This window comes from Poeciliopsis prolifica, unplaced genomic scaffold (genome assembly GCF_027474105.1).
Source record: "Poeciliopsis prolifica strain line A6 unplaced genomic scaffold, Auburn_PproV2 SCAFFOLD029, whole genome shotgun sequence".
NCBI classification, from domain to species: domain Eukaryota; kingdom Metazoa; phylum Chordata; class Actinopteri; order Cyprinodontiformes; family Poeciliidae; genus Poeciliopsis; species Poeciliopsis prolifica.
Window position 1 is genome coordinate 2,025,651 of NW_026562404.1, and position 13,324 is coordinate 2,038,974.

The following is a 13,324-nucleotide window of genomic DNA, read 5'->3' on the forward strand; positions in this document are numbered from 1 at the left end:
TCAAAATTTAATTTCCCCATGAAGTTTTTTCACATTAACTTCAAAAATTTGGATTTTATGCAAAAGACCAATGTGGTGGATGAGTATAAAGTAAAAAAAAAAAAAAACACGATTTGAAGGGTACAGTGCAATTGTTTTCAACACATTTTTTTTAGCTGTAGGTCTGTCACATAAAATTCGACGAAGACACCTAGCCAGATTATGGTTGTGGTACATCAAAATGTTCAATAGTTCAAGATGTAAAAAATATTTTTTCAAGTTACTGTATTTAGATGAATAGTGTTGGATCCCTGTTGTTTTTCTCAGGTGTGTCTTCTCTCTCCCAGGTTCCTGAGGACCAGGGCGAACTGGATGATAGCTCAGAGAAAACCCCCAGCAAAGCGTCCAGGTCGCCCCAGAAAACGACCAAACGGCTCAAGACTGTCCCTGTCAAAGTGACTCTCCTTGACGGCTCGGAGTACGACACTGCAGTTGAGGTATGGCTGCCCACTTAATTTAGACATGACATTGACCTTAATATATGCATTTTCTTTTAAAAATCAATTAAAAAAATAACTTCTACAAAGGGTGGGGTTAGGATTAGGGGATTTTCTGATATAATCCACTTACTTGGATCAGGAATCTTAAATGAAACACTTATGTGAAGACTCAGATTAAAATCTAAGGTCACCGACCGTTGTTGTATTGCAGCAGAATTTAAAGCTTTGTGAGATACTTGAAGATTTTCTGTGTCACAGAGGTGGTTCACTGCTTATCAAGACACACAGCCACCATAACTTGAACACAGTTAAACTGACCAGCAGGCTGTCTTACAGATAAAAGATGAGCCTGGATAAAAAGCTTTTCCAACCATTCAAAGCATTTTTTATTTTGGAGAAAAGGAACAGATTTAAAAACAACTGATAGAGGAGAAAAAAACGGGGCTGATGTATCTTCTCAACTGACCTTTCACTTGTAAATCCTAAAATGATATGAAATAATTACGGTCTTTCAGATGAGAAAATATGTTGTATTGCAACATCTTCAGACTGTTTCTGAATTTGGCTTATAATGTGTGTGTGTGTGTGTGTGTGTGTGTGTGTGTGCTCATCTTTTTTTTAATTTAATTTTATTTTTTTATGCATCCTGCCTTGGCATTTTATTTGATATTGATATTTAGTGCCGGGGCAGTCTTATGCTACAAAATGGATATCTATAGACGGGATTGTAAATTTTTTTTTATTAAATCAAGACTGCATCTAGTATTGCAGTAGACAACCACTTTACTGTAATACTAACATGTGTTTGTATGACCTTCAACAATTTTGATTATTTGTGCGTCAGTGCATGGGCATGTGCGTGTGACCATCTGTGTAGCAGTAACTGTCTTTGGGTTGAGTGTGTGTATGTGAGTGAGCGGTGAGTGGTTAGAACAGTAGAAAGCCTGCAGCACTCGACACCTGAGAGCAACAGAGAACAGGTGGACAAGGTCCCAGAAGCCTGCGACCGCCTCAGGCAGTCAGGTGTAGGCACCACCCCAGGGCAGCAATATGCACCGGGGTGGACTGGCTCCCTGGCTTAAGAACCACAGGTTGGGAGATAAGGCTCTGACACGCCTGACCTAACCACCTAACCATCTCCCTCTTCGAGGCAAAGCCCGGGGCCCAAGACTTTATTCCTAGCTGGAACTCATAACGACCAAGGTGCCAGGGAGGGCACCTAACCCACTTGGTGAGGTTGCCCCAGGAAAGTCAAGGGTTGTAAGCCCGCCAGAGCGAGCCCAGCTTGGGCCTGTCAGACCACAGCAGCCCAACGTGTTCTGTGGAACCGTAGGCGACACACCGGGACAAGCTTGTTCACTCGACTGAGACCACGATGTGTGTTTCCACACATTTCTTTGTTTTGCTCAACCACACTTAAAGCTCAAGCTTAGTATGATCTGACAACACGGTTCCAGTTTGAGTCTTAGTAGCATTAAATATGCTTAAGCATGGTAAAAGGCTTGTACTTGTCATTCTGTAGTATAAATTCATTGGATTGTGTATTTGTAATATCTCTAATTTAAAAAAAAAAAAGTTGGTTCTGCACTTTTTTAGCAAAATTATTCCAAGCCACTGTGGAAGGTTCAAAGATCCACCTGCAGAGATCTGCAGCCACAGGTTGCAGATCCCTGATCAAAACATTAGGTTGATCTTTAGTTGAAGAATTTGAAAGTACTCCACAGTTTTCATTGTCCCGACATTCTTGTGCACTAGTCTCACCATCAATTTCTGAATTCATGAACATGATGCTTCCACCACCATATTTGAGAGTTAGTGTGGTGTTTTTAAATTTGAAAGCCTTTTCCTCCTTCATTTATTTTAGTATTTTTCTCAGGTATTTGTCTCTAAATTTGTAATTTTATTAAGATGCATATGTAGCATTTGAGCTGTCATGACGTCCAGTTCTCTCTGGCATATAAGAAGCAAGTGCATGTGTCAGAAACCTTAGCTTGAGGATCAGAGCAGTGTTATTCAGAGGATGAAAATGCTGTAGCATTGCTGTTCTCATCAACTGGAATATGGGGGATGGAAAGCTTAACTAAGCAATCCCAAGCTTCCATAAATCGTGACTCCATGCTATAGCCTCATTGTGTCTAAACAGGGAGATTGCAGCTCACCATACTCTCTGCTTTCAGTTTATTTGAATTTCACAGCCAGCCACATGTTCGTTGTGACTGAGAGCTGAAGAAAATGAATCTTGTCAACAGAAATGAATTGTGAGGGATGTCAGGATGCCATGTGGGGTTTGGGGAGGGGGGTGTTTTCAAGATCCTGTGGATGCCTCACAAAGCTGCCAGATTCACTCTTAAAGCCTTAACTGGAGCCCCATTGACAGGAGCTGTTGATGAAGCGTAATGTGCTTGCAGATGAGCTTGCTGGTTCCTCATCTTCGCCATTCCCTACTGTACTCCATTAATCGCATACTGCCACACATCTGGTCTCTCATATGATACACAAATACCATTTTCCTTCAACTCAGCCTCCATAATTTGCTGAATTTTAGCCATATGCACACACACACACACACGCACGCACGCACACACACACACACACATCCGCACGCATTTCTGTAGGTCATCTGGGAAGTGACACTTGAGGTAGTGGGCTGTGACAGAAAATCCATACAGTTGATCCATGAGTGCTCTTATGTTTGACCGGGGGAGAAAATAGAACGAGAGGGGAAGAGGAAAAGATGAAGGGTGGACTTGGAGGTAGAGAGAAAGATGAGGAGGAGGGAAAACAACAGGGAGTGCCTGTTTGTGTGCTGTGGTATGGATGAGTGGCTTGATTTGGAATATCAGCAAACCGGAACTGAATGGCAAACGCAGTGAAATCATTACTTTAATTGGAGTCGCAATGTTCGCCGAGCAAGCTGGAAAGGATGATAAAAAGCGAGCGGGGAAGAAGGCTAAACCCCTTATTGATATTTGGCACACAGCATTATAGCTATTGACTGTGGTCAGTGCATTACTATGTCCAGTTATTTACCTGAGGCTATTTTTTAAAGCAATTATTTCAACATTTACATAACATACCTCACTTATTTGAAATCTTTTGTACTTTAATTACAATTGCTGTGTCCTCTTAACAGATAAACATTTCAGTAAGCAGATTATTTATTTATTTTTGTACGTCCATCCCATGATTCAAAGGTTTAACTTCTAAAACACACTCTTCAGCTCTTACATTATACAGCTCAATTTATAATTTGCCATGCTGTAGATAATTTTACATCATGCTGATCAACCGTGAAGGTGCCATAGAGCGCTGCCAGCATTTGTTCTGAATCAATCAAGGTCATTTTTAGATTATCTAAAACAATTGTGTTTTATAAGGACTCTCTTCTTTTTGCTGCTGTTCCCCAGGTTTCTTAATTTAATGTTTTGGCAACAACAGAAATGATCAAATCTTGATCACGTTTACTCGTATGGCGCTTGCATTAAAACTAACACGACTGTAAAATTGATACAGAATGTATAACAAAAATGAAAAGTCAATGCTGTCTGTAGAAGCTATTGCATATATAGTAATAAATGAATTATCTTATGAGTCTACTGCTCTTGTGTAAGATTCTTGCCTTATGTTCATGTAATTAGGAGACTTTGTCATTTAGTTTCTGAGGATATGTCAAATGTCCTTTTCTCCCAAATGTGACGCATGTTAAACTTTTCAATGGCCATCATAATGGCCTCATTCTGATGTTTTCCTGCCTCCAAAATCCTATTTTTGCCATTTTTATATGTGGTGCTACATCGGACATGTATCCCAAGAGTAAACAAAGAGTAAATAGAAGTGCAATAATTTCCCTAACAATAACAAAACACAAAGTCAAGATGTCAGGGTTCATCCTCAAAAACGCGTTTTGAAGAATTGTCATTGGTTAAACAAATTGAAAAAAGTTTACTTTCTGAACTAAAAACTTTTCACTGCACATACTCAGAGGAACTGTATGATTTTTATTGGGTTATTTTAACAACACTAACTTCATTTTGATCAAAATTTTTGCTTTGATCAAAGGAGGAATACTCCTTTTTCTGTAGCACTGCTTAAACGCGTGCTGACTGCCTGTCCTCTGCCTGTCTGCCCCTGGCTGTGGGTGGATTTCTAGAATTACACTAAATAGCTGATAATATAATCACAGCAAAAAAAACTAGTGGCAGAAAGGTGATTTTATCCAATTGGTGTGACGACGAAATCTAATCTGCAGTACCTGAATTGGTTCCTGTGCTTGGAGTTCCTCCCGAGATGTTTGCCTCAATTTCAATTTGATCTGAAAAATGCCACACTCACAACAAAATCTCAGACGGCACCGTTTGGCCGTTAATCAGCATTATTCTCTTTTGGTTCTCACACACGGCAGCATCTATGCAGCAAAATCTAATTTTTATTTATTTATTTATTTATTTATTTTTTCCTGACAGAGACAAATTACTCTGCACAGCTCAGTTATTCATCCTACTTGCATCTTTTAAGGTTATGCTCACTGTAATTCCAGCTTTTCTCACAACAAAGGTTAGCATTGGCCTCGTAGTAAAAGGAGATGGAGGAAGTGAGAGGGCGAAGGGGACCTATTACTCCTGTTTCCATGGTAACAACTGCTTGGTTGCCTTGTCGCCGTAAGAGCCAGGTCTCCCTTGGAGATCAGTCTGGTGTGTGTGTGTGTGTGTGTGTGTGTGTGTGTGTGTGTGTGTGTGTGTGTGTGTGTGTGTGTGTGCGTGTGTTTGTCTGTGCCAGCTCTGCTTGCTCAACCCACGCAGGCCTTCATTTCAGCCCTGAAGAGCCTGATGTAAGATGGGTGTGGTCTGTTCCAACGCCTCAAGACATAAAATGCTCTTTCAACCCTTATATGGTCATAGAGGCCCGGCCACTTGCTGCTACAACTCCGCAGGGAGGAAGTCGGACTCCAAGCACAGTCGGAGTAGATTGGAGTGGATCGGTGACGAAGCTAATTTTCATATTTGACCTAATAAAGATCTAAGTGGAAATAATCAGACGCATAATTTCCAACAGTTTTTTTTTTTTTTTTCAATTTTAATTTTAATTTCAATTTTACTTTAATTGTTCGTGTTTAGAAATGTTTACCTGGTTTAGTGTACAACTATTCCATCCATCTGACCAGGTCTGACCTTATTTTAACCCTTATTTTAACTCATGATGTCTTAAAGCATCATGTTGACATGATTACATGTCATGTAAATAATAAAAAAAAATAAATAAATAAATAAAAAAAGCATTAAAGATAACCAAACTATGGGAGAATAGAAATCTCATGCACACGTACAGGATAAGTGATTAAAATAAAATGGAAGTAGGCACATGAGGCACACAATAATTATTATATACAATAAGTATCTAAATTTGTATATAAAAAATGATCAAATGTGGATGTTTGAAAGCTTATAGAATATAGAAACAATTAAAGAATGAAAAAATAAGCAGGTTAATTGGGATTAGTATAACTGTTGTTCACCACCACTTTTTCACATTTAACGTACACAGTGGGAGGAAACAGTGGGATATGAAATCTTGTATATATATAATCTTGTAATATAATTGTCATCATTATTAATCTGCAAAGTGAATACTTTAAGTTCAACAGAATAACAGTTTGTACCTTAAAGTATAATAGTTTGGGGTAAATTCTGATTAACTTAACAGGAGGTGAAATAATATTTATACAAAAGGCTGCGATAGAGTGTTTTTTTGTTGTTTGTTTTTATTGATGCACATAATATATAATTCTTGTGGTGCAAATTTTCTTAGAAACTACAGCAAAATTTTCAAACGAAACCTGAGTAACAAGATTTTCAGTGAATAGAATTATGTTGCGTCTACAATACTTATTGATTCTGTAAGAATTGTAAAGTTTGTTTGTTTCTGCTTACATAATATCCAACTGATTTACAAATGCCTTTAATGTGCAACAGTTTGTCATTAATATGCTGTATTATGGGGACGTAGTGAGGAAAAACTACATGGGATATGCGTCACAAACTCTCTGCTGAATATGTAGTATTTGCAAACCCGTAATTTCAGCCTTTTGGTCTTTGCTCCTTTTCCTGTTTTTAAAAGAAATTTGCCAAGGGCCAGACTCTGCTGGACATGGTGTGTGGCCATCTGAACCTGCTGGAGAGAGACTACTTTGGTCTGACTTTCATTGACTCTGATAGTTCTAAGGTATGACACAGAAACATAAATATAAACGTATGCAAAAAAAAATAAAAAATAAAAAAAATAAAACCTTAATGTATAAAAGCTGTAACAACTTAAACCTGTCAAAGGGTGGGTTGGGGGAGTGTATAATATAAAATCGACTTTTTTGATATTTCTATCATATTGTAATGTTCAAGGGTACCTGAAATGTTGCTTTGATTATTTTATGCACGTTCGAAAAATTCTTGAATTTCCTATGACAACCATTCGGAGTTGCCTAAACTCCCACTGATCTCCACCAGACTGGCGGCAGCAGTAATTGGCAAACACCTAGTGGAACTGTGAACCTGCTGACCTTTTCATACACAGAACTTCTCAGTCAAATGCTCTTAAAATGGTAACATGGAGAAGCATTCCTCTGATGGCATGCTGAAGGAAGAGTGTCGGAAAGAGCAGGAGCTTCTAAACAAGACGGGCAAATTTCAAGCCGTCAAAGTCAATTTTAGACATATCTGATATATACTGCATTTTTTATAACAACTGAAAAATATTTTCATAGTTTCATTTTGCTACAAACTCTATGATATAAACTCGGAATTGAATTAAGCACCAGGTGCGTTAGATGATTGTTTTTCCTTTATAACAAATATTTTGTTAATAAAAGTTATCTTCTTTCTAGCCTTTTAAACTGACTAGCTCACCTGTCTCATTTGTCCAGTATTAGAGCACTAAGACCCCACAGCTCTTTTAACAACAATGGGCTGCTAGTGTGACACACATGACCTTTCATGTTTTAAAATGTGATCAGGCAGCTTGGCGTTTAAAAAAAAAAACTGCTCAGGATCAGCAGCGCAGCATAAAAGCCTCAGTGAGATAGCGAAGTGACAAAATTGAAATCGGCTTACGTTTTTAGTCCAAGTATTGGCACTTTCCATGACGATAGAAGTCTTTATCAAATCTCGAGCATTAATGTATAGAGCTTTCAACAAGGGAGACATATTTTAAAAGGGAGCAACAGTGAGGGAGCTCTATGAATATGGATGAATCTGGGTGGGTCACATTTGTTAAGTCTTTTCTGTACTTATCAGAACTGGCTGGATCCATCCAAAGAGATTAAGAAGCAAATTCGGGGTAAGTGTTGTGAAAATGCCGTTCAGATATGCAAATACATCAAAATGTGCACGCATTGTGTTCAAGAGCAGATATCTTCATAAATATATATCTGCTGCTGGTTTCTCCACAGTTGGTTCGTGGACCTTTGGGTTTGCCGTTAAGTTTTATCCTCCGGACCCATCTGTTCTGATTGAAGACATCACAAGGTAGGTTGGAAGTGTATTTGCCTTTGCTAAGCGATTGTTCTTTGAATGCATTGAAGCTCTCTGAAAAAAATGTTTTTTAGTTTTTAGACAAGTACAGCTCAGAAATTTTCAATGATGTGAAAAAGTTTGATATTTTCTCTTGCTCTGTCTTTCACTTTCTTTTCAGAAAGTGAAAGTTCACCATTGTATATATATATATATATATATATATATATATATATATATATAAAATAAAAAAACAAATTTCAGGTCTCAGAAAATTTTAATGCAACAGAAATTATTTAAGCTCTAGAATATTCTCAACAGAGATATCAGGAATCTGAAAAACATGTTCATGTTGATGCACTCACTGCTTGGTTGGGCCTCCAATTGCATGAGTTACTGCATCAATGTGGAGTGGCGAGGAGTTGATCAGCCTGTGGTACGACTGAAGTTTAATACTTTTTCAGTTCACTTGTGAAGCTCAAGCAAGTTTTTGAATACATTCTTCTTGACAATCATTTTGCAGTTATCCTTCTTGCCAATGCACCTTTGTGCTAAGATAAGAGTCGAGGATTTGATAGTGGTTGATATGCTTAAAAAAAAAAAAATGTTTTGCCTGAAGTGACATAGACACATTTTTTTGCTGCTACTTTTACCAGTTTGATAAGCTGCCTTATCTGTGCACAGTTGCTGGGAAACAGTGGTATGTTTAACTTCGCATGACGAGGAAGACTTTTGTCTTCTTCCACCTACTTTATCCAACTAAATGACAAAGGAGTAGATCAGGTTTTAGTCCAGCCCAGAGATTTTTTTTGTATTTAGACTTCCTGAAATATTTTTCACATAAGTTTTCAGGCTCTTTGTTTTGTTACAGCTCATCAAGCTTGTGTCCTACTTCTGTCAGTAGTATTTCAGTTTCTTCTGAAGTTTGATGTCAGAGCATTTTTGTCTACCTGTATTTATGGGCACAATTATGAAAGTTTACGTGGCCTGGGATGTTCTTGTGTAACATCAAGTGAAAAAGACTTACTAAAATAGAAATGAGTGTGGATTATGTTAAAAGTTGTTCGCCACTTGATCTTATATCGTCTCACAACTTCTCAAAATTAATCTAAAAAGTGGACTCTTTGATTTTCCAGAAAACCAGACATGTCACTAAAACTTTGTAAACTGATGGCAATCCAAACACATGCAGACGAGATTTGTGTATTTAGCAAAAATAGGAACACATTTTAAATCATTCGATCTTTACTAGCATCGAAGCAAATCTTTGAACTTCAGGGCTTTTATCAGAGAAGTTGAAGGGAAAGGAAGAACTTGGCTTATTTCTGAAATATAAATAAGGCTGTGATAATGAAAAATCTTGTGTTGGCATATTGGTAAATACCAGTTGTGTTATAGGCCAATAGTTTTTCTCTCTTATTCGTCTTTGCTCCACTCTGTGACCTTCAACATTAAAGGCGACATGCCAGTGAGCATCCACTGCCAATAAACTCGGTCAACTGCCTAAATATTGCATTAGCATGAAAAATGCAGGCTTGAATCTTGGCATATCTGGCCAACTATTATTGCAGTCCTTTGTGATATGACTAGTCCACACACTGGTTTTGCAGTTATGATTAAAATGCGTTATATTGTGCAACACTGATTATAATAGCTAATCCTAATTTAAATTGGGAAAAGTTGTGGAGGCAGCTGGAATCAAAAGTCTGGGGACCACTTTTGTGGTCAGCCAACTGAGCCAGCTCCAGACTGCAGTCACAGTTGAACAGGGAGAGGCTTACTTTTACTTTTTCCCAAACTCATCATAACATAATTAACATCTAATTAACAGAAAAAAACACATCAATATTTACATCTACTTGCTTTTTCCTTGAGGCAGGTGTCGCATTCCTGGATCGACTCTGAATCATCTCTGAAAAATAGATGGAATTTAAGACATTATTCCTCGAAATTATTTCAATTTCAAAGGAGTCTGAATTAGATGAAGCGCCCCAAAATCTCCTCACTACAGCAACTTTCCCCTGGGCCAGAATGTAGCTATGTGATGAGCCATCTGCTCTTTAGATTTTGGTTTTACTATGAGTCACAGTTTCGGGGCTCTCTCATTATGCAGAAACATAATGACTTGTAAGATGTATGCTACATAATCAGTTAAACCACCTTTTTAGGGCAAATCAGAAATCTAGCATTTCGTGTTTGGATATAGTAACTCTCTTGTCTTACATTGAAGTTTGTTGATGCTAAAAATTATACTGCCTTGATTTTTTCATTTTTTGTTTTGTTTTAGGGGGGATCATGCTGTTTACTTATTTCATCATCAATTCATTTGCATTTTTTTGCATAACATAAAGTTGCCTCACAGCTCAGTAGTTACTGGTAAATTAACTCCCACAGACCTTCAAAAGAAACAGATGGAAGTCAAAGAAATAATAAAATTTTTTACTAATGAGCCACATTGAGATATCTGCCTCTTACAGACAGACGGGTATGCGGGTGTGAGCTTTAGAGCAAAATGTTTGCATCACTTTGATATCTTGCACATATTGAAAAGATGTAAAATGTTTATGTGCCTCATTTCTGTTTGCTGACCAGCCCTAGTTTCCCTAGTGCCACACAAAGCCCTCGCATTCTCATTCCAGATCAACTAAAATCAAGTTGCTGATTCTTATAGCTTTGATCATTTGTTTAGAACAAAGTGGTTTCTGAAGCTTTTATTTTACCTGCCCTGCTGGCTATAAGGTACTACCTGTGTCTGCAACTGAGAGACGACATCCTTTCCGGCCGTCTCCCATGCTCGTTTGTCACACACGCACTGCTGGGCTCCTACACCGTCCAGGCCGAACTGGGAGACTACGACCCCGAGGAACACGGACCGGACTACGTCAGCGAATTCCACTTTGCTCCAAACCAGACGCGAGAGCTGGAGGAGAGAGTGATGGAGTTGCACCGTAACTACAGGTCAGAAAAATAAAGCTGCGATTGCCACCATGATTAAAGTGTTTGGATCTGAGGAGTGAGTTTGAGGAGATGAGAAATAAGCGATCCTCTTTTGGGATTTATTCCACAGGGGCATGACTCCAGCAGAAGCAGAGATGAACTTCCTTGAAAATGCTAAGAAGCTCTCGATGTACGGAGTGGATCTGCATCATGCAAAGGCAGGAGGAGATTTCTCTCATTTTCCCTGCTGAACTCCTGCATCCTATGACATTCTTTTTTTGATCTTCTTTGACAATCTATCTACCTTCCCCAGGATTCTGAGGGAATAGACATAATGCTCGGCGTTAGCGCAAACGGGCTGCTTATCTACAGAGACCGCCTGAGGATCAATCGCTTCGCCTGGCCGAAAATTCTCAAGATTTCTTACAAAAGAAGCAACTTCTACATCAAAATCCGTCCCGGAGAGGTAAACAAATCTATGAATAATTTTGTTTTTTCATCTCCACATTTCTGTGGTTTAACCAGAGTTCACTACACCATTACTGCATGCCCAGACTCACAATAATCCCCCCTTACCCCCTAAAATAAACCACAGACACTGATGCAAAGCTTGTGGATGGAGAGATCATCAGGCAAAGAGCCAAGATCATTTATGTATTTATTTATTTTTTTTTATTTTATGGGTTCACAGTTGTTACGATTGCATCATTGCTCTTCTTGACTGGTGCCAAGCAGCATAAACACTCATTTTATGGTTGCTTCTGTGATTTATCTGGCACAAACCACCTTAACCACTGAGGGCATTATTTATCTCCTTTAGAGCTTCCTCTGTGAAGATGGAGTAGTCGTGTCTTGTTTTTCTTCCTATAACTTTAAATGTAATTAGGTTTTGGAGTCATCAGAGTTTCCCCCATTAAGCTCACTTAAGTTATTATGATTTTCCTTCACGCCTTGGCCTTTTAGGACACTCCTGACTTCTTTTTCCCCACTGTTAATCTGCTACTGACATCCTTGCGGTGAAAACCAGGGCCATTTTATACATTCACTTTTTCTTCACATCTATCCTCTTAAGTCGGCTGTCACTTCAACTGTGCCTTGAGGATTTATTTATTTTTTTTGTATATGAAGGAATTTTTATTCAAGGCTGTCCCTGCTGATTTATTTATTTATTTTTTGCATGGAAAAAAAGGTGACCTTCTCACGTGAATGGATATCTCTCAGCCTTTGAAGACCCGTTATTGCTAATAACTATTGATTTGACAGTATCTTCTTCTCTGCACGCCAGTGAACCTCAGTGCTGGATGCATAAATGGGTGATTTATAAGCTGGCTTTAGATGGCATTGCGCCGAGAGACAAGCGAATACAGTTGCACGAGTAAATAAAAAAAAAGGAGAAAAAGATTGATTTTTCCATTGCTGTGGAGTAAACACAATTCATCCGGCTGCCATTCTTCCACCTTTCCACACACCTGGTTCCCTCACTCTCCTTTTCTTCTTCACCTCCCTCCGTCCCCACTGTCTTCACCTCCTCCACTTATCTCCCTCACCACTCAGTACGAACAGTTTGAGAGCACCATAGGCTTCAAGTTGCCCAACCACCGGGCCTCGAAGCGATTGTGGAAGGTCTGCATAGAGCACCACACCTTTTTCAGGTAGGATAGACAGATTCACTCTCTCAGCACTTAATTCTTTGCCGACTGCATGAACGTTAACGCCTGGCATGCCGCAGCTCAAAACACCGTTGACTACGATTTCAGACGACTCTCTGTTCTTCGTAGCCTGATTTTTGTATAGTCTTGTTCATCAGTACTTCTGCTTTTACAAAAAAAAAAAACAAAACAAACAAAAAAAAAACATTTGAAGCTTTATTTTGAAATTGTAAAAAAAAAAAAAATGTAAAAAATTTTAGGCTTTTCTGCACATGACTTTTCGGAGATTTGTAAACAATCCCTGTAAGGAATTTGAGGATGAGTAGCTACTTAACCCAGGAAATATTTGGCTCAAGGCACAATTTTTATCTGGTTTCTGTATGATAAAAATAATATATTCAAATTAATCCAACTCAAAGTGATAAGAGTCAGTCAAGCAGATCAACTGACTGTACTAGCATCCAAGAGCATTCAGAAAGAGCAATAGCTCATTGTTGAGGATTCTGAACGTGTTTTACAAACTGATTCCAGAACATTTTCCCACCACCAAGGTTCTTTTCAAACAGCTATTCGGTGAAAATATCAGAGGATGGAGCATAGTGTCTAACAAAGCCTGTAAGAAAGAGTTGACGTGTGTTGGAGAAACACCCAGGAGGGATCTTGATCAAACGCCCAAACCACCTCAACAGGTTCCTTTTGATGCAGATGTGCACCAGCTGTACTCCAAATCCGCAGTGTGGAGCAAAGCCCACATTGCTGC

At 38.7% G+C, this 13,324-nt stretch overlaps 1 protein-coding gene across 3 annotated transcripts in view; it reads left to right on the plus strand.

Annotated features, from left to right (window-relative positions):
* The window catches only part of si:dkey-178k16.1 (band 4.1-like protein 1), a 43,816-nt gene that overhangs the window by 15,270 nt on the left and 15,222 nt on the right, over nt 1-13,324 (plus strand). For all 3 annotated transcript variants that reach the window (XM_055049390.1, XM_055049391.1, XM_055049392.1), the window contains exons 3-10: nt 327-476; nt 6,594-6,698; nt 7,763-7,805; nt 7,918-7,993; nt 10,718-10,936; nt 11,046-11,133; nt 11,229-11,381; nt 12,470-12,567. In XM_055049390.1, coding sequence (XP_054905365.1) covers nt 327-476; nt 6,594-6,698; nt 7,763-7,805; nt 7,918-7,993; nt 10,718-10,936; nt 11,046-11,133; nt 11,229-11,381; nt 12,470-12,567 — 932 coding nt within the window. The remainder of the gene's footprint in view (nt 1-326; nt 477-6,593; nt 6,699-7,762; nt 7,806-7,917; nt 7,994-10,717; nt 10,937-11,045; nt 11,134-11,228; nt 11,382-12,469; nt 12,568-13,324) is intronic.